At 40.2% G+C, this 21989-nt stretch overlaps 1 protein-coding gene across 1 annotated transcript; it reads right to left on the reverse strand.

The window, feature by feature from the left end:
• Positions 1–1482: 1482 nt before the first annotated feature.
• Positions 1483–21870, reverse strand: LOC135479317 (centrosomal protein of 63 kDa-like). The gene is made up of 18 exons (XM_064759139.1): positions 21764–21870; positions 20444–20624; positions 18866–19055; positions 18291–18386; positions 17796–17939; positions 17218–17331; positions 16550–16684; positions 15356–15475; positions 14389–14534; positions 13629–13715; positions 12565–12676; positions 12023–12085; positions 9835–10032; positions 9015–9170; positions 8070–8212; positions 7585–7790; positions 6814–6992; positions 1483–2997 (listed from the first exon to the last, which is right to left on the reverse strand). The coding sequence occupies exons 2-18, from the start codon at positions 20515–20517 to the stop codon at positions 2854–2856; spliced, it is 2307 nt and encodes a 768-aa protein (XP_064615209.1). The 5' UTR covers positions 20518–20624; positions 21764–21870; the 3' UTR covers positions 1483–2853.
• Positions 21871–21989: the final 119 nt, after the last annotated feature.

Genomic DNA, 21989 nt, shown 5'->3' on the forward strand with positions numbered 1-21989 from the left:
CAAAAACATGAAGTGTAGCACTGAAGAACACACCTTTAGGAAAAAAAAGGTACCCTATTTCTTCTACTTTTAAAATTACATTTCTCTCTCAGTAATTTGGGAAAGTCAAAATATGAATATGTTGGTCATTAGATGTACTAACCACGTGAAAAAAAGAAACTAAATATTCCTGCTACAATTACATGTAAATTGGTTGAAAACAGCAGACCAGGTGTCCAAAAATTGAGAAGAATTAGGGTGAGGATTAACCAGGATCTTGACGGGAAAAAATGCGTTCTGGAACTCTGTCTGACCTGTTGACAGCGCGTACACATTTCTGATTTCATAATGTACGTTTGATTTATTTCACTTGACTGGTGTTTTATGGCATCCTCTAGAATATTTATTTATTCATTTGATTGGTGTTTTACGTCGTACTTATATTATATTATAATATTTCACTTATACGACGGCGGCCAGCATTATGGTGGGGGGAACCCATGGCCATCCGCAGGTTGCTGCCAGACCTTCCCACGTACGGCCGGAGAGGAAACCAGCATGAGCTGGACTTGAATTCATAGCAACCGTGTTGGTGAGAGACTCCTGGGTCATTACGCTGTGCTAGCACACTAACCAACTGAGCCACGGAGGCCCCAACTCTAGAAAATGTCACTTACATGATGGCAGACAACATTATGGTGGTAGGAAAATGGGCAGAGCCCAGGAGAAACCCACAGCCATCTGCAAGTTGCTGGCAGACCAGTATGTGTTTGTGATGTATACATATTAATTCTACTGGTCACACTGGGAAAACTAGTGTCGTATGTCAGCAACTTCTGTTTTAAGTCACAGATTTCGTGGTCGAGTGACTTTGTTAACAGTAACTCCGATGTGCAGGATGACTGAGCATGATTGATGGAACAGACTGCCCTTGACCAGGCACCTGACAAACATCCTGACTTTAAGCTCCAAGCTAACCAGTGAACACCAGGCCTCATGGATAGATCCTGCCTGCCCGATGACCCAGCAACCCTTCTCCTGATGGCCATATGTGGGAAGGTCTGCCAGCAACCTGCAGATGGTTGTGGGTTTCCCTTGGCCTCTGCCAGGTTTCCCCTCTACATAGGACTGGCTGCCATCGTACAAGTGAAATATTTTTGAGTACCATGTAAAACACCAATTAAACAAACCCTTTTCATGACCATATTGTTTAAATTATTACATGTGACTGTGGCAAGAACTGGAGATTTTCATCAGGAGCAGCCACAGTTGATCCTTGTACTTTTATATACACAAAGGGATGACTTTTCTTTAGTGTACATAGAAGAACCCATCAGACCTCTTGGCCAGTGATGGCTTCTGGAGTATTGTTGAAATGGATGTGAACGCTGCAAGAAAAGGGTTGAATAACCACCAACTCAGAAAAGTAAACAGGACAAGAAAAAAATTCGTTAAATCGTGGCCATATTTCATACATGTATTAAGAGAACACGAAAGCACTCGAAGTTCCTATAAATTAGTACAGCAGGAAACTGTAATAAATATCCCTTGTGTGTGGTCAAAATAACCCAATACAATAATAACCCAAATAGATACTGTGCATCTATACACACTATCCCTGATCTGTTTGAAATGAGTCTTAACAGTATAGATATAACAGTTGTGGTGTGTTGTAGTTGTTCTGTATTACAAGTATGTGGCTGAGGCTCACGTTTCAAAATACTACACCCAGCTGTGACAGATCAACAATGATGAGAGTCAGATCTGCTATGTTACAAAGTACTACACCTAGTTGTGACAGATCAACACTGACGAAAGTCAGATCTGCTATGTTATAGGCCCGACATCTACGGAACTGCCCAGGTTTTCCACCTTGAAAGCTACGGGTGGGCAGACAAGGAGTTAGTCGAAAAGCAGAAAAGAGGAACAAATGTATCTTTTTTTTTCGTTTGATGGACAAAAACAGTGATGTCATTCTGTATGTACAATTGACTGTTCCTCTACTTTAAATCTGATAACACAGAGCCTGCAGAGACAATACCAACATTCTGAGATATACGTATTGCAAACAGACATAGACGTATGTACACAAACATGATATTAATACACACTAGCAAAAATTTCATTGCAGGTCTACATGTATGTAGATAATCACAAACTGGTCAATTCCAATCTTCACAAAATGTATCTCTGTTTCTGTGATAAAACACACCAAATTAATCTTGCCACGAAAAAAACAGTCACCACAGTTGCCTTCCTGTAAAGAGTCCATGAGCTTTGTTCACAAGACAAAGCTTTTAGTTGTCATTGCACCAGCTTGCACGAGTGTCACAATGATACTGTTTCAGATTTAAAGATATCACAGATGTTTACATATTGCCACAGTCTTCCTCCATTAGTCATGTTAACACAGTTGTTCAAATGTGCATTAGAACCAAAGCTCTGTATTAAGTGCCAGTCTTCCTCCATTAGTCTCGTTAACACAGTTGTTCAAATGTGTATTAGAACCAAAGCTCTGTATTAAGTGCCACAGTCTTCCTCCATTAGTCATGTTAACACAGTTGTTCAAATGTGTATTAGGACCACAGCTCTGTATTAAGTGCCACAGTCTTCCTCCATTAGTCATGTTAACACAGTTGTTCAAATGTGCATTAGGGCCACAGCTCTGTATTAAGTGCCACAGTCTTCCTCCATTAGTCTCGTTAACACAGTTGTTCAAATGTGTATTAGGACCACAGCTCTGTATTAAGTGCCACAGTCTTCCTCCATTAGTCATGTTAACACAGTTGTTCAAATGTGCATTAGGGCCACAGCTCTGTATTAAGTGCCACAGTCTTCCTCCATTAGGTCTCTAAAGGTCTTTATCTCTCTCCCTTAGCTCACCCACTTCTGAATAACAGCGTCAGTGTCCAATTTCAGATTTTCTATATGCGAGTCAATCAGTTTTTCCAGCTCTCTGGCGCGGATGTTTTCCTCCGCCAAGAATCGCTCTGAGAATGATACATCACTCTGCTGTCCCTGTGCAGGTAGAAAAAATAGATAATACATATAACAAAATGAATGACAAAAATATGAAATAAAAAAAAAAGGGCCAGCATGGCTCAGGAGAAAGATACTTTTGTCAAGAATAATAAACTAAACAGGAATTACGGCCCATTACACAAAGCGACAGTAACGCTATGCTTATGCAACTACCATGTCAGTGTACATGTAACATCTGCTTGTACAGTACTGGCCAGGCCACTTTCACAGAACTTCATACATGTAACTACCATGTCAGTGTCCTAGTAATACCTGCTTGTACAGTACTCGCCGGATCACTTTCACAGAACTTCCATACATGTAACTACCATGTCAGTGTACATGTAACATCTGCTTGTACAGTACTGGCCAGGCCACTTTCACAGAACTTCATACATGTAACTACCATGTCAGTGTACATGTAATACCTGCTTGTATAGTACTGGCCACGCCACTTTCACAGAACTTCATACATGTAACTACTATGTCAGTGTACATGTAACATCTGCTTGTACAGTACTGGCCAGGCCACTTTCACAGAACTTCATACATGTAACTACCATGTCAGTGTACATGTAACATCTGCTTGTACAGTACTGGCCAGGCCACTTTCACAGAACTTCATACATGTAACTACCATGTCAGTGTACATGTAACATCTGCTTGTATAGAACTGGCCAGGCCACTTTCACAGAACTTCATACATGTAACTACCATGTCAGTGTACATGTAACATCTGCTTGTACAGTACTGGCCAGGCCACTTTCACAGAACTTCATACATGTAACTACCACGTAAGTGTACATGTAACATCTGCTTGTACAGTACTGGCCGGGCCACTTTCACAGAATTTCATACATGTAACTACTATGTCAGTGTACATGTAACATCTGCTTGTATAGTACTGGCCGGGCCACTTTCACAGAACTTCATACATGTAACTACCATGTCAGTGTACATGTAACATCTGCTTGTATAGTACTGGCCGGGCCACTTTCACAGAACTTCATACATGTAACTACTATGTCAGTGTACATGTAACATCTGCTTGTACAGTACTGGCCGGACCACTTTCACAGAACTTCATACATGTAACTACTATGTCAGTGTACATGTAACATCTGCTTGTATAGTACTGGCCGGGCCACTTTCACAGAACTTCATACATGTAACTACCATGTCAGTGTACATGTAACATCTGCTTGTATAGTACTGGCCGGGTCACTTTCACAGAACTTCATACATGTAACTACCATGTCAGTGTACATGTAACATCTGCTTGTATAGTACTGGCCGGGTCACTTTCACAGAACTTCATACATGTAACTACCATGTAAGTGTACATGTAACATCTGCTTGTATAGTACTGGCCGGGCCACTTTCACAGAACTTCATACATGTAACTACCATGTCAGTGTACATGTAACATCTGCTTGTACAGTACTGGCCGGGCCACTTTCACAGAACTTCATACATGTATCTACCATGTCAGTGTACATGTAACATCTGCTTGTACAGTACTGGCCGGGCCACTCTCACAGAACTTCATACATGTAACTACCATGTCAGTGTACATGTAACATCTGCATGTATAGTACTGGCCGGGCCACATTCACAGAACTTCATACATGTAACTACCATGTCAGTGTACATGTAACATCTGCTTGTACAGTACTGGCCAGGCCACTTTCACAGAACTTCATACATGTAACTACCATGTCAGTGTACATGTAACATCTGCTTGTATAGTACTGGCCGGGCCACTTTCACAGAACTTCATACATCTAACTACCATGTCAGTGTACATGTAACATCTGCTTGTATAGTACTGGCCGGGCCACTTTCACAGAACTTCATACATGTATCTACCATGTCAGTGTACATGTAATACCTGCTTGTATAGTACTGGCCGGGTCACTTTCACAGAACTTCATACATGTAACTACCATGTCAGTGTACATGTAATACCTGCTTGTACAGTACTGGCCGGGCCACTTTCACAGAACTTCATACATGTAACTACCATGTCAGTGTACATGTAACATCTGCTTGTATAGTACTGGTCGGGTCACTTTCACAGAACTCCATACATGTATCTACCATGTCAGTGTACATGTAACATCTGCTTGTATAGTACTGGCCGGGTCACTTTCACAGAATTTCATACATGTAACTACCATGTCAGTGTGCATGTAACATCTGCTTGTATAGTACTGGCCGGGCCACATTCACAGAACTTCATACATGTAACTACCATGTCAGTGTACATGTAACATCTGCTTGTACAGTACTGGCCGGGCCACTTTCACAGAACTTCATACATGTAACTACCATGTAAGTGTACATGTAACATCTGCTTGTATAGTACTGGCCAGGCCACTTTCACAGAACTCCATACATGTATCTACCATGTCAGTGTACATGTAACATCTGCTTGTATAGTACTGGCCAGGCCACTTTCACAGAATTTCATACATGTAACTACTATGTCAGTGTACATGTAACATCTGCTTGTACAGTACTGGCCGGGCCACTTTCACAGAACTTCATACATCTAACTACCATGTAAGTGTACATGTAACATCTGCTTGTACAGTACTGGCCGGGTCACTTTCACAGAACTTCATACATGTAACTACCATGTCAGTGTACATGTAACATCTGCTTGTACAGTACTGGCCGGGCCACTTTCACAGAACTTCATACATGTAACTACCATGTCAGTGTACATGTAACATCTGCTTGTACAGTACTCGCCGGGCCACTTTCACAGAACTTCATACATGTAACTACCATGTAAGTGTACATGTAACATCTGCTTGTATAGTACTGGCCGGGCCACTTTCACAGAACTTCATACATGTAACTACCATGTCAGTGTACATGTAACATCTGCTTGTACAGTACTGGCCGGGCCACTTTCACAGAACTTCATACATGTAACTACCATGTCAGTGTACATGTAACATCTGCTTGTACAGTACTGGCCGGGCCACTTTCACAGAACTTCATACATGTAACTACCATGTAAGTGTACATGTAACATCTGCTTGTATAGTACTGGCCGGGCCACTTTCACAGAACTTCATACATGTAACTACCATGTCAGTGTACATGTAACATCTGCTTGTATAGTACTGGCCGCGCCACTCTCACAGAACTTCATACATGTAACTACCATGTCAGTGTACATGTAACATCTGCTTGTATAGTACTGGCCGGGCCACTTTCACAGAACTTCATACATGTAAGTCACATTTCTCATAACTTTTTTCTGAAAACATGTTGTCTAGGTTATAGGGCCATAAGTTGACGTCATTTATGAGAAAAGTTATGAAACATTGATTCACAAAGTTTTGTGAAAGTGCCTCCAGGTCGTACTGGGAGTTATGTGTCTGTCACACAATATGCGCTTTGTGAAACCTTTCCTCCGAACACTTAATTCTACATACTGGGTGTAAAGATTTCCTTAAGACTCGCTGTTTTTATCTCTGCTTGTTACAAACCTGTCCACAGTTATGATGTGAAACATCATAACACTCCCTTAAACAAGAGTAATAAATACAATATATCAAAACACATTTTCTTTAAATTTCACTCAAAGAAGTGCCTTTCCCGAGCCATATAAAATATTTTGGTGATGAAACTTAATTTTTCAAGTAACATATCACACTATTTTCAAAACATACCTCAAACACCTTTCTAAGATCAATAGACCTCTCAGAAGAGGACAAAATTTACAACTTAGCAATGGGCAAAATGTTAGGTTATTTACTGAAAAAATATGAAGCTATTAAAATGAGCCACACTTACATTTTCACTTGCACTCTCCTCGCTCCTGTGATATGCACTGTCCCTAGACTCCTTGTCATCCTGTATGGAGCTCACCACAGAAATGGAGAGTCGAGAATCCCACAGACCAGGAGAGTTCCGAGATGAGTCTTCTGTGAACGTAAGTGTCTTGCTTGTGTTGGACGGGCTCTGAGCTCTACCTGGAGTTTACATTATCAGAGAGACATTCAAATTTGTGGTAAAAGTAAGTTCATGTATATGCATATGTATCAAAAAAAAAAAAGGTAAAAGATATCAGGGTTCATTGTCTTACAATGCTTGATTGGTGTTAAGCACAGCACTCAAGAACAGGTATTTTCTGTTCTGTCTGCACCTCTTCAATTATTTTTCAAGAATCACCAGTTCTCCACTACCTGTTGGTGTATTTTCGTGCGGCAAGATAAAATTAGGATTGCTTTGGATGAAACACAAAGAAGCACAAAGAATTTGCTCTGCACTGAGCCAAATACCTCTCAGGTAATTACATTAATTACTTAATGATCTCCCAGAAACTCTCTAGTGTACATCATTCTACACACTTCACTCTTGGAGGCAGGTAAACATATTCTTCACATTAACTTCACCAATATGACGATAAGCTGCTTGATTGGCAATGACAAGACATTTGCAATGTCATAAAGAAAAATACATAATTTCTGCTGAATTCTTTCCAAATCAGTGTGTTTTTCTAGTGCCAGCAAAGTGAACTTCCACAAGTTTGTTCTTTAAGACAGTCACCAGTTGAGTTTCTACCTTCATGTATGGATGCGTCTGTCTCGTTGCTCCTCTGCGAAGTCCTCAGTGAAGATGACATGCCTGGTGACCCACGCATACACGCTCCAGGGGACGCTGACCCCCCGGGGGAAGGTGGGTATTCTAGTCCCTGTACACTGGTAGACATCTCCCGTTGTATGCGATGGATCCGCTTCTCCGCAGACTTCTCAACCTCCTTGATTTTCCTATAATTGTAAAATGGAGGATAGAATGGATAAGGTGAGTTATGCACTGACACAGGTGGCACAGGTAAAGTCCTTACCACAGTGCATCAGCTCCTCATCAATCAGGCTGCAGGCTTCAGGGCAGCTCTGGTCATTTTGGCTGCAGGTTAAAGGCTGAGCCCCCTGAGTAAACTGTCGCGCTTCATCAAGTACGCCACACCTGAACCATCGAGAGCTGAAACAGCCCTGTGGCTAAGCCTCAACCTCTATCAAAGCAGGTGTGTCTGCTAACGTTCTCACCTGTGCTCCTTCAGCTTGAGCTCCTGCAGGGAGGTGTTGGTTTGCTCCTTGGTCAACCTCAGCTGGCCTTGTACACTCTCCAGGGCTCCTGTAAACTCAGACTTCAGTTGGGAGAGGTCGTCTTTCAGTCGCTTGTTCTCATCCTAACAGAAAAATCAAACAGTTTCATGTGGAAGGATATCTGTTCAAAACTGTCTTACTGTTGCTAAGCCTCTTTGGAGATCTTTGCACAAACACAGGTATGTCAAAGGCAATAAAAAGACTTGAGATGTGACCACATGTTTGTCAATGTTGTACACTTCCTTCGATCCCCACCAATACACGTAATGAGTGTCAACTTGAACAAAGGAATTTTTGTAGAGAAAATCAATGGTCAATTGTCCATACATAGACAGAAATCTTTCACACCTGAGAAGCAGTTGCATTGTCAATATTGCCTACAGGTACCTCATAACTCCAGTATTTCACTGCATTACAAAATCCCCTCAAAATAAGCAGTAAATCTCAACTACAGTCTACTGTGGTCTTTCTGCAGACACTGTGGTCTTTCTGCAGACACTCACAATGTGCATTTTCTCACAATGGGGGAATTTCAAACTCTTTTGTCGTTAAAGGTAAAAACAGTCCTACTGTATCAGATGATTTGTGGAAAATGTTAAGCAACGTTTCCTGACTTTAATTTACGGATCAACTATTGCACTGCGTTGCATTTAGGAACTTACTGAGTTCAGTTTTCTCTTTGGTTTGTCTACTTTAAATAACTTTTTGCGAAACCTTTATCAGACTTCCTGTGCGTTTAGGGATAGAAGAGTTTTGAACTTGAAACTCCCTTATTGGCATCTTGCAATCTCAGCTGACATTTCCGCAGATATTAGTGACCACCATCATGACTGATACATCTATACGCACAGATTAGAGAACAATTTCTCTCGCTGCTCTGTTTACCTCTAGCTGGTGTATGTTGTTGTTGTAGGTGTCAGTCATCTCAGACACACGCCTTTTTAGCCGACTTATTTCGCTCCTCGATTGATCGCTATGTGAAATCTCTTGACGTAACTCGCGATTTTCTTTCCTTAACGTCTCCAACTGAGAATTGGCTACCTGCAAAGGTAAAATGATGATCAAACAAATGTTGTAGATTCAGACACGTTATTATTAGTGAATGTCTAGGTCTAAGGATTATACCAGACTATGGCCAAAACTTGACACAAGGAAAAACAAAAATATAATCTCCAAGGCTAGCAAATGAGAAAATGCTATTTTACTGAAACACAAGAAGGTACTTTACATACAGGCAATGCCAAAACTGCATGAGAAAGTGTACACTACATATCTTACAAGTGGTAACTTATTCCTTATGTCTAGCATGGTTTCAGTCAGGTTTATATGTTGGGAAAGCAGGCACACTGCATTAACAAACACATTAATATCAAAATTAATTGACTGTAATGCTTCAACCTGGTGTTTATTCAGGCATATTTTGGAGGCATTTTTCTGTGTTGACTGATAAAATTATACTTTTTGTGTAGCACTTAAAATGGCTAATCCAACCAGTGTACTTTTGCCTCCAAAATGAAAATAAAAATGTGGCCATAAATGGCACTGAAAGTTGCTCTGTGTGAAAAGGTTGAGAGATTAGGGTAACATGGCAAACATTCCGACAAATAATCTGCATGGCTGGGTAACTGCTGGATTTGAACTCAGGGTTTCAATGACAAGCCAGTAGTCATAAGTTATGTTAGCATCCACAACCATGTGGTCTTACATAAATTTCAGCGTCTTTCTTATCCAGGACAACAGTGCCCTCTCGGAGTTGTCGTTTCATCCCAGCGTTCTCCTCAGTCAGCTTCGTCACAGTTGTTGTACGATCGTGCAGCTCACTCATCATGGTGGACAACTCTTTCCTCATACCCTCGAATTCAGACGAGTGCGAACCCTCCAACAAGGCTAGCTTATCTTTTAACTGCCAACAGTCAACAGTTCTCTGGGTACAAAGGTGCTGTCTATAAGCACATAACTGACACAAATACAATTCCATTAGGAACATTTACAGCACACGACACAACAACAACATCTCCGCACAATAATTATTCATATATTTGATAGGTGTTTTATGCCGTACTCAAGAATATTTAACCAATACGACAGCGGGCAGCTTTATGGAGGGGGGAAACTGGAAAGCCCGAGGGAAACCCACGACCAATTGGAGACCTTCCAATGTACTTCCACAGAATAAAGCTTAGATTTATACCTAAAGTGCTGCAATGCAGGCAAACAGTACTGACATGACCGAGTGGTAACTATACCGCGCAGTACAGTTTTTACACAGTACTCAGCTGCTGTCACAAAGTGTTATGTGGGTGCTGTGGCTTATGACCGTACTACAGCATATGCTACCGCTAATACTAGTACTGACATGACTGAGTTGTAACTATACCATGCTGTACAGTTTTTACACAGTACCCAGCAGATGTCACAAGGTGTTATATGGGTACTGTGGCTTATAACCGTACTACAGCATACGGTATCGCTAATACTAGTACTGACATGAATGACTGGTAATTATACCGTGCTGTACAGTTTTTACACAGTACCCAGCAGATGTCACAAAGTGTTATGTGGGTACTGTGGCTTATGACCATACTACAGCATATGGTACAGCTAATACTAGTACTAACATGACCGAGTGGTAACTATATCGTGCTGTACAGTTTTTACACGGTACCCAGCAGATGTCACAAGGTGTTATGTGGGTACTGTGGCTTATAACCGTACTACAGCATACGGTATCGCTAATACTAGTACTGACATGACTGAGTGGTAACTATACTGTGCTGTACAGTTTTTACACGGTACTGAGCAGATGTCACAAGGTGTTATGTGGGTACTGTGGCTTATGACCGTACTACAGCATATGGTACTGCTAATACTAGTACTGACATGACTGAGTGGTAATTATACCGTGCTGTACAGTTTTTACACAGTACCCAGCAGATGTCACAAGGTGTTATGTGGGTACTGTATCTTATGACCGTACTATAGCATACGGTACCGCTAATACTAGTACTGACATGACTGAGTTGTAACTATACCATGCTGTACAGTTTTTACACAGTACTGAGCAGCTGTCACAAGGTGTTATATGGGTACTGTGGCTTATGACCATACTACAGCATATGGCACTGCTAATACTAGTACTGACATGACCGAGTGGTAACTATACCGTGCTGTACAGTTTTTACACAGTACCCAGCAGATGTCACAAGGTGTTATGTGGGTACTGTATCTTATGACCGTACTATAGCATACGGTACCGCTAACACTAGTACTGACATGACTGAGTGGTAATTATACTGTGCTGTACAGTTTTTACACAGTACTGAGCAGCTGTCACAAAGTGTTATGTGGGTACTGTATCTTATGACCGTACTATAGCATACGCTACCGCTAATACTAGTACTGACATGACTGAGTGGTAACTATACCGTGCTGTACAGTTTTTACACGGCACTCAGCAGCTGTCACAAAGTGTTATGTGGGTGCTGTGGCTTATAACCGTACTATAGCATACGGTACCGCTAATACTAGTACTAACAGTAGTTGCCACATACCACAGAGCAGATTACAGTATTCTGTATGATCATCTATGACAACATGTTGAGGCCTTTCTGGGCACAGATGCACTTTTCAGAGCTGTACAGTACTATCAGGTCTTGACAAAATATGCACCATTTGCACCATTTCCCCGTGCAATTCTGAGAGAAAATGAAATAAGCTTACCCCAATATAATACACAATTACTAAAAATTAAACAAGTCTGCATGAAACAGAGGGATTTTTTTCTCGTTTTTTGTTTAGTTCATTTCATCAAAAATTTTTTTAAAAAGTGGAAACATCTCATGAACTTTCTTCTGCAAACGATGAACCCACGACCCTGCCAGAATGAGACTAACCTTTTTTATTTCTGACCTCAGAGATTGGATTTCTTTCTGCTCCAGGGACCCCAACTGTTGGGTCTGAAAATAGCAAAGTTACAGTTTTCATACTAGCTACAAGGTTAATTTACAATGATCCGTGGCTATTTTACACTACCCTGGTTCTTCATCCTTTTTGCAGATGAAAGAGAAACTTTCCGACAGAGCGTAATTTTTGCACATTTTTAATTTGATTTTGGAGACAAAACTAAACTGGTTGGGTTGGCTAGTTTCAGAATATGCTTGAATAAACACCACGGAAACATGAGACAAGGTTGAAGAATTACAGTACAATTTAAAAAGTGTACATTTTCCTGAGAGTCATGAGAGCATAAAAAAAACAGTTTCTAGCTTTTGACAGAAAAGTAAATTATGAATACATATGTACGTCTCCTGGCACATGGTCTGTTTATGTCAGAAAAAGAAACACAAAAAGAACAGGCTTAGGTCATAAATCTTGGGACAGGTGTGTTACACATCAGCTTTTGTGGAGCCAGTGCTGTGGGTCTTCATACTTGTACCTTATTGGTAAGCTGTTTGCAGATGTCCTCAAAGTCAATCTGGAGCTGCTCGTTCTCTGCTTTCAGAGCTGTGATCGTCTCTAATAGAGACTTCTCCGAGCGTCTGGAATTCCTAGGTAACAGAGCACCAAGATAGTTTAGCTGAGTTAACCAGAAAAATACACAAGCCCCTGCAACACTACTGGTTCTATGGACAGTTTCCAAAAATTGCCCTCAGACATTTATTCATTTAATTGGCATTTCTCAAGAATATTTCGCTTAGCAGGCCAGCATTACGGTCATTAGCGTGCTGGCACAGCTTTATTACCCAGAAACCTCTCCCCAATGTGGCCACTGTGAGCTCCAGCTCAAGTCCTGCTTGTGCTGGGGTCCTCCCACTTCATACATGAGAAGGTCTGCTACAAATCTGCAGATGGTCATGGGTTTCCCTCCCAGACTCTGCCCAATTTTCTCCCACCATAAAGCCAGCTCTCATCATATGCATGAAATGTACAGCGTAAAAAAATCAATCAATCAATCAATAAATAAATCAATCAACTATCATGACTATGGCCAAGCACATTAAAATAGCTTTTTACAAGAATGCTTGACATCCATTTCTGAGGATCATGCTAAAGAAGCATTCAGAAAGTATTGCCATACATATTCCCTACAAGTTGGACCCATCAAAATAATAACAGCTGTACATGTATGTAAGAACCCATAGCCGAAAAAAACAACAGAGAGAAAAACGGCCATAAACGTAAGTATGCTGAAAATGGTTCCACCAGAAACACGAACTGTTATTTGTCTTGGTGATGAAGCCATGTGCGAAAAGTCAATCCAGAGTAATGGCCCCTTTTCAAAGAAAGTATGAAAATTGTTTTATAGGTGATAGAGAGACAAGGTAGGGAGCTAGAGAAAAGTTTGCCAATGTACGCAGATGCTAAATGAATATTTAGCTTACATGACTTCTACTAAATTGTTACCTCCTGTATGACATACATGATGAAAATGAATATTCATTAGAACCATGTCAGGGTTTGTTAAGACGAGTAGAGATTATAAGAATGTAGAAATCTCACTTGGTTTCTTGGCGTGAATTTCGCAGCTCCACTTTCATTCTCTGCACCTCCTCTGATTCCTCTTGCCGGCTCGCCTCCGTGAGGGATCTACAACAACAGCAACGTTCACACCACACACAAATCTCACAAAACATAACACATGCAATATGCTACTTCATGGTATATACAAATGATGGAACTTTATTCGATGCCTGTTGGTCATTTTGGCAAATAAGAGTTTTATTTATCCTGGGAAAGCATTCTGAGGTTAGTCTGAAAGGTAGAGTGATGCAAAAGTGTAGGCCTAAGTCACGGCACTAAACGTAACACTTTCTGATACTTATTTGTCTCACAATAGGCACAGTTTTGGGTGATTTATTAGGTCATTTAGTATAGTTTGTTATGTTGGTTTGAAGAAAATAACTGGATATTGTTTGTTTGCTTTCAGGTTCAACATTTAAACCTGAGAAATAACCTGTCCAATGATTAAATCTGGTTAATCTGGTAAAGTGGTTACTTTAACCCCTCAGCAACTACAGTGTCGTAAAAATCAATGAATAATGTCACTTGAATAAAAATAACTCAAAGGTTAACAAAAGTTGGAGAAGGTACCTGTTTTCATGAGTATTACTTTTCTCCGATTCTTTAGATATTATGCATGCTCTTAAGAAGAAAATCCTTCTTAACAATCTTTAAAACTTTCTGTGAAGAAAGGAAGGCCAAAAGAGTCACCACCTGCCAAAGGGAGATAATCACTAAAGGGGGGTAACTCTATCTGTACCTGATGACTTCATCCTTGTCAGCCAGTGTTTGCTCCATCCTGATCAGATCTTGATTCCTCTGACTCAAATCCTCCTCTAACATCCTGATAAAACCCTCCTGGGATTGGACGTCACCCTCAATCTTACATTTACCATCTTCTAGGGTCTGGAGGGGAAAATGTATACATGCAGTAAGAAATCAGCTGTACATCAATAGAAGAGCTTCCATGAACAGATGTATGTTTGACTACACATGCTTCTTGTTCACTATTTGAGTACGATAATTCAAACAAATCATGTTTCAAAATCTCATGAAAATAAGTGTCACTAATTTATTTATTTATTTATTTGATTGGTGTTTTATGCCATACTCTGGAATATTTGACTTATACAATGGCGGCCAGCACTATGGTGGGAGGAAACTGGGAAGAGCCCGGGGAAAACCCACAACCATCCGCAGGCTGCTGGCAGACCTTCCCACGTAAGAGTGTTACTAATTGCTTCAGTATATGGTGACTCAGAGAAACATTAAACTTCAGTTTAATTTTATGTGTTTATTTTAAATTAAACTTGAACTGAACAGTCACAATTTAAAAATACCCCCATCCACCGCTCTTCATTTCTTGAATTATTGTTGCTCAACTCATTAAGTGCTTACTTGAAATAACATCACTAAAACTCTCTAACACATAGCATGAATCATCTGAAAACATCACACTTATTATTCTATGTTTATATGTGACAGCTTTGATTTATTTACGCAAAATGATATACAAAAAATCTGTACATTTCTGAATTATTGCCAGTTAACTTATTATGCTGAAAAGGGAACCTTTCCTGCCAAAGGTTATTTTGGTATAAGTTGTCCAGTTTTTTGTTCTTTGCCCGATGATTTCTGGACAAATTGGTACTATATATACTAATGTATTGCAAGAGAACACTGGTCAAACTAACATTGACCTACACCATTACTGACATTGTACTCACTCTAATTCTGGAATTAGCTGCATTCAGATCTTCCAGCAGCTTCTCATTCTCTCTCGTCCCCTCTCTCTGTGTAACGGTCATCTCATCAAGAGACGCCTTTAGTTTGTCTATCTTCTCTTCCTGTACATCCACATAAAACAAAATATCAGAATACCAAGGAGCAAATACCGCACTGACCTAAACTTTCATCAAATGGCTAAGATAGTCATTTAGCTTAGTCCAAGACAAATTTTAATTCTGTTAATTCTTGTTTGGACAGCAGAGTATAAACGCTATGTATTTTTTAAGCCATTTGGGAGACTCGAGGGTGATCTCCACAAAAGGTCCAAATGACCGCAGAACGCATCTTTTGTGACACTGCAGTGCCTGAGCACTTCATATATGTTTTCTATGAGCAAGCATGCACCGATGATTGTGATGTAATAAAGGAAAGAGCAAAAGGCTTCCCAGCTCTGGATCGTCTTGATACAAGCAGGGAGGAGATTTACATGTTCCCCACTTATTAATGCTGGCCAAAATACAAAACTCTGTCAAATGTATATATATATATATATATATATATATATATATATATATATATATATTCCACTTCACCCGAAAAACATCAACTGCATTTAAGATCTCTCAACACTTATGCGACTCTCCAAAGCTGATGTCCTATTTTTTAACATTCTGTTGTTTCTGGAAAATATTTGTCACTTTTGTGACATAACCTACAAATACATGCTGCAAGTCTCAATACTACGAAGGGGCCTCCGTGGCTCAGTTGGTTAGCGCGCTAGTGCAGCGTAATGACCCAGGAGTCTCTCACCAATGCAGTCGCTGTGAGTTCAAGTCCAGCTCATGCTGGCTTCCTCTCCGGCCGTATGTGGGAAGGTCTGTCAGCTACCTGCGGATGGTCGTGGGTTTCCCCCGGGTTGTGCCCGGTTTCCACCCACCATAATGCTGGCCGCCGTCGTATAAGTGAAATATTCTTGAGTACGGCGTAAAACACCAATCAAAAAAAAAAAAAAAAAAAAAAACACCACTACAAGGTCCCACTTATCGTAGTTTCACGCCTTAAGACCTAATCTTGGGTTATGTCATAGTCTCTATTGTGTAACAAGGGTGGTAATTCAGATATATTAAAGAATGTTTTCGAGCACTTTGTAATTATGAGTTTTCTTGGCCTTGAAAGTTTTCACAATTACTCACCTGTACAGCAATGGTATCCTTAGCTCTCTGTAGCTGACCTTCTAACTGTGTGATCTGAGTCTTTAGGTTAAACTCTGAGCTGTCCAGTATTTGTCGTCGTCGGTCTAGCTGGGACTGATACGTTTTGGACTGTTGCTGTAAACAAAAGCAACACATTCATAGACTGATGGATTTTACACTCTACATATTATATAATACATAATTATATATTCTGCCTTGTGGTAAGATGCAGACAGCTACTCAAAAAGCGAATATACAGCGACACTGTATCACTTCAGGTTGTCTTGCAAAATTTGTGTGAATTTAAGAAATACAGGCCATATGATTCCAGAGTTATGTGCTATATAACAGTCAAAATATGTCTGAAAAAAAAATTTGCCATTTACTAGACCAGCAAATATGTACAAGGGCAGACAACTCCTAAAAAGGACAAAGTCTGATGTAAGTCTAAGACAGCTTTGTGATTCTGGGGCCAGCGCTGTCAAACAGTAGTAAGTATGCTTTCTGGAATATAGTGACCGACAAGTTAGAACCACATGTCAGGGTCTCACTCATTCCACAAGCAAACTAAGGGCAAACTACTGGCAGACTAGAGGCTCACTGCAAAGTTGCCTGTAGAGCATTATTAGCCTGACTTGTACAGTATTAGCCATTACTCCATGACCTACCTGTAGGAAGTCACACTTTTCACTGACAGCCTTCTTCTGTGCCTCCAGGTTCTCTATCTGGTTGAGGTACGACCTCTGCTGAATCTCCCAGTCACGGCTTTCCTGCTGACACGCCTGGTGAATACAGAGACCAGTGCACAATGGTTATCTGATCGGTGTTTTATACCATACTCAAGAATATTTCATTTATACAATGGCGGTCAGCATTATGGTGGGAGGAAACCGAGCAGAGTCCCGTGGAAACCCACGAACATTGGCAGGTTGCTGCAAGACCTTTCCATGTCCAGCCGTAGAGGAAGCAAGCATGAGCTGGACTTGAACTCACAGCAACCCGTATTGGTGAGAAGCTCCTGGGTTCTTGCAACGCGTTAACCCCCTCAGCCAAGGAGGCCCTTCACTGTACAAAGTTAGAATGAAACCTAAACTGAGTAAAATTGTCAGGAGGCCTGATGTAATGTATGACTATTTCCTCACTCTCAAGCTGTCTTTGCTATTCATGCTTGACTTTTATATAGCCAAATCTGCACGTCCAAATTCAAACAAATTCTCTGTGAGCTTCAGACAGCTGCATGCCTCACCTCTAGTTTCACTTTCAGTTTCTCCACCTCATGCACTGTCTCCTGGTGATCGTCGGTCACTTTCTCTTTCTCTCGCTCAGCATCTTTAGAACTTTTCTGCTGCTTCTTCTGCAGCCTGTCGTAATCACGTTTAATTTTCTGAACCTGTTTGTAGACATGACAGATGGACTACTATTGAACTATATTGAAAATTCTGACTGATACCCAGTTAACACTTGGTTCACTGTTTGCAAACAATATGCACCTGGCTCTGCCATAAAAGCACTCTCTCTTACACCCAGTATATGTAAAAAAATAACAAAAAAATAAACAACAGAGAAAGTTTTAAAAACTGCATGCAAAATATTCTCAGCAGAAATCATTTATACACATGATTATTAGTGTATGAATGACATGTATTTCATTTACAGTACTTCATTACCATAAAATTTAACTGATTGCAAGAACTACATTTTATCAAAGGCAAAAGATTTAAATAAGGAAACACCTGCTCACCTCTTTCCTGAGCAGAGTTATCTGCCCCTCGTACTGAGCCACCAGTTCCTCCTGAGCATGGGTCAGTTCTTCGAGTTTCTCTCTCAGCTCCACCACCTGTATGTGAGGTGGGATTGGGGGGGGAGGAGAAATAAGAACAGATACATGTTACACATACAATTGCTCATACCCTTTAGCTCTGTCTTAAGACTTCCATCCATCCAATCACTGTATTGAGAAACGGGCTATTACAGTACAAGTTAATCTTTAACGCTGGCACAGCTAAAAAATGGCCTGATCAGGTGTAAAACTTTCTATCTGTCAACTGGTTTGACACAGGAGCTTCATACAAGTTGAAAACAGTTGATTAAAACAGAATTCTTGGATAAATATCCTGATGAAGCCTTTCAGGAACAATGTCATACAAAGCATATCAATTATTTCATGAACACCTTTTTCATCTGATCTTTATAATGTTTTCTTGACAGGACACCTAATCTACTGACGTCGAAACCCTGTATGCCCTGAAAGAAAACATTATAAAAACTCCACCCTCCACACAGATTTATGTATAAGCAGTAATGTCCTTGAGGTACCTCTCTCTGTTTCTGCTCCAGCATCTTTCGCTGCTTGTTGACTTCTCTGTCCCTGACCTCCAGCTGTGAGGTCACAGCCTTCAGCTCGCGCTCCCACTCCAGTTTCCGTGTGTTCACCATAATGTCAATCTGCCGCATCAACTCCTGAAGTTCCACCTCACAAGCTGTCGTCAATGTACCTTTAGGGAGCCTGCCAATGAAATCACACCATGGTGTTCTACAGGGGAGTTGTCTGCTGCCTCATCTATTTTAATTTTTATTTGCTTATTTTATTTATTGGATATTTTGTCTGATTTGTGATAAATGAAGTATTCAAAAGTGAGATATGCAAAGTCTTCAACATTTGCAGAATGGTTGTCTACCACTTTCTGATGGTATGTTATAAGTTAGACTTCAAATCAAAGGGAGACAAACCTTGTGGTTTAAGAAAAAATGATTTTTGTTATCTAGTTTCTGTTGTTCATTTTAGCACAGCAAATGTAACAAGTTCAAATTTTAAACCACAGTGCCACAACCTACAAAACATGAATACCAGATTGAGGAACAAGATAGCATGGTCTTCCATCAAACTGTGAAATCTCTAAATGATATCAACTAGCACAGTACTGTGACATACGTGCACACGTACCAGTCCTTTACCGGAGCAATGAACAATCATACACACCTGTTAATAAATGCCTTAAACTGTTCCTCCATAACAGTATATTTTCATACCTCTAAGGTAAATTTGCTCCTTGGGACAGTGTCACACAGTCTGTGGCAAGCCTAGGTACTGTGGTATAAATATTCCACTATATCCAGTTTGCATGACACCTTTCCGAGGTGTTAACAACATGTGTGATTGTCACAAAACATGAACGAATGGCATCATATGTCACATGTCTGAATGACTGTCACTTGTGTACCTGCTTTAATAGCCCCAACAAAACAATGTTGTCACTCAGTCCGACAATCTGACATTATACCAGGAACCAGCTCTGACACCACACCTGTACATCTAACAATGTTTTCAAACCTTTGTGAACTGTATAACACATGCACTGCTTTCAGAGCTACATGTACCAGTTTGTAATAAACTTTGCAGACAATCACCAGGTTGTTCAGCAATATTTACCTTGTCTGTCTTTTGGCAAGAAATATGCAATAAACATGTAAGCTCTTGGATAGTTGGAGAGACTTCTTGATCTTTGACTTAGCTAAACAGTCAACCTAGACAGTGTGCAAGTTAAGGCATGTCACAAATAAAGCTGCACGCCTCATGGGGTGTGGTTCTTTTTCTAACACTGCGGGAGCTTTAAGCACAGTACATGTTTAGATAATATGTATTATACATATATCACTGCAAGGCATGATTTTCAGTGTATTGTTTAATTGATGCACAACATTGTAATGTCTCTTTCTGCACTCAGTACTGCTGGCAAATTCACATACATGTAGAATAAATTGCACGAACAACCTACCATGTAAGTAAACTTTACAACTGAGGGCATCTCAGTGATACCTTGCCTTCAGGCTGTAAATAAATTGTTGTAATTAGAGAACATTGCTAGCCAATAATCTGCTTTGTTCTGGTCCTACCTGTCTGAAGACTGGAGCTCTTCCCAGAGACAAGACACCCTCTCGATCGAGTGGCTTCTTTTGGGGGACTGCATCGTGATCAGGGTTAGTGGACAGTAGTCTTAGGAATATTTGGCATCAGACATTACACATCATTCATGTAGGATCAGCTACTGATAGCCACTTCATGACAGTTACAGATCTGCAAAGAGAGATTCAAGATTTACAAAAATAATGGAAAAGTTACACACACATGTCGTACTATTTTGTTACCAAGATTTTTGCTGAAATTTCCAGCTTTGGCTTAGAACAAACGTCTTATTTTCTCTGATCTCTCACGTTACCTGTAATCATACATGTACACAACTATTAAAAAATTTAATTAAATTATTTAGAATGCATATAAGGAACATAAAACTTTGCCATTTCAGGATGATTTTCCAATTAATTAATGATCTTTAAGAATGAGCAAATATTAAATATAGTCATACAGCATGCAACAAATAGCCCAAAGATAAGCTGGACATTCCTACTGTAACGCCCAACTTTGGTTATATAGATTTCCACGCTGACAATTTCACAAAAAAAAACAACCCAGCTTGAACGCTACCTTATTTTTGCTATCCACCAATTCCCTATAATGCCCGAAATGTTATTTGTCAAAGCCAGCATTGGTAAACCATCTTTCAACAGTAATCCAGCTGTTTAAACTTTTGAATCAAAAAACTCAATCAACGTCTGCCATGTTCAGAATTGTTTTACAGGGCATGCAATTCTTAAAGAGAATGTTGGGCAGGATAAAACTGTTGTGGCCCATCACCTTGCTATCGAAGAAGAAATTCCAAACATTGCAGATGTTGATTTGAGATTTGATTTGTCAGAGTCGATATGTTTAAAATGCTGGATTGCTGTTGAAAGATGGTTTACTAATGCTGGCTATATATAAGTTATATTTCAGGCATTTTAGGAAATTGGTTGTTAGCTACAATAGAGTAGGTTTCCAGTCATTGTGTTTAGTGAAATTGCCCACGTGGAAGTCCATATGATCGCAGCTGGGTAAATAGTAAAATCGTCCAGATTAGCATTGGGCTAGCAACGTTAAACTTTCCTAGTTCTTACTACTGCATTCGTCATTCCAAACGGTTAATCTCTACCAAAATAGCTTCAACTTTGTGTGTTTCATCGGTTAGTAACAATTCTCATGTAAGTCTCGCTTAAAGGTTGCATGTACATTGTAGATGCAGGTTACGACAGAAGTTTGGAAAATTTTCAGTCAACATGGTCAATGCACATTACTCTTGGAAGTACTGAAAACTGAATGTGTAGGGAAATTTGACCAACCTGGCATGATTAATGATTTGTTCTTAATCCCGACGCAGTGGGATTGTCTTATCGTCGGCGTTGTCTGATCGTGTTAAAACATGTCTGTCAGTGTCACAAAATTGGTGAAAAAAACAGCAGCGTCGGTGACAACATCGGAAGCCTGCAGGGCTGTTTTGAGGACAACTCACGCAACTGTCACGAAAACACAGCAAGATTCAAACAATCCAGACTGCTGTATTTTCTT

The sequence above is a fragment of the Liolophura sinensis genome, chromosome 12 (genome assembly GCF_032854445.1).
Source record: "Liolophura sinensis isolate JHLJ2023 chromosome 12, CUHK_Ljap_v2, whole genome shotgun sequence".
In the NCBI taxonomy this organism is placed as follows: domain Eukaryota; kingdom Metazoa; phylum Mollusca; class Polyplacophora; order Chitonida; family Chitonidae; genus Liolophura; species Liolophura sinensis.

Bases quoted from the DNA above. Each gene is read 5' to 3' on its own strand.
- LOC135479317 (XM_064759139.1), bottom strand. From the start codon at position 20,517: ATGCAGTCCCCCAAAAGAAGCCACTCGATCGAGAGGGTGTCTTGTCTC. The intron at 13,716-14,388 runs GTACAGATAGAG...CTGTTGTTGTAG, and splicing joins GACAAGGATGAAGTCATCAG to ATCCCTCACGGAGGCGAGCC. The intron at 2,998-6,813 runs GTAAGTGTGGCT...CTACCTGCACAG, and splicing joins AGGAGAGTGCAAGTGAAAAT to GGACAGCAGAGTGATGTATC.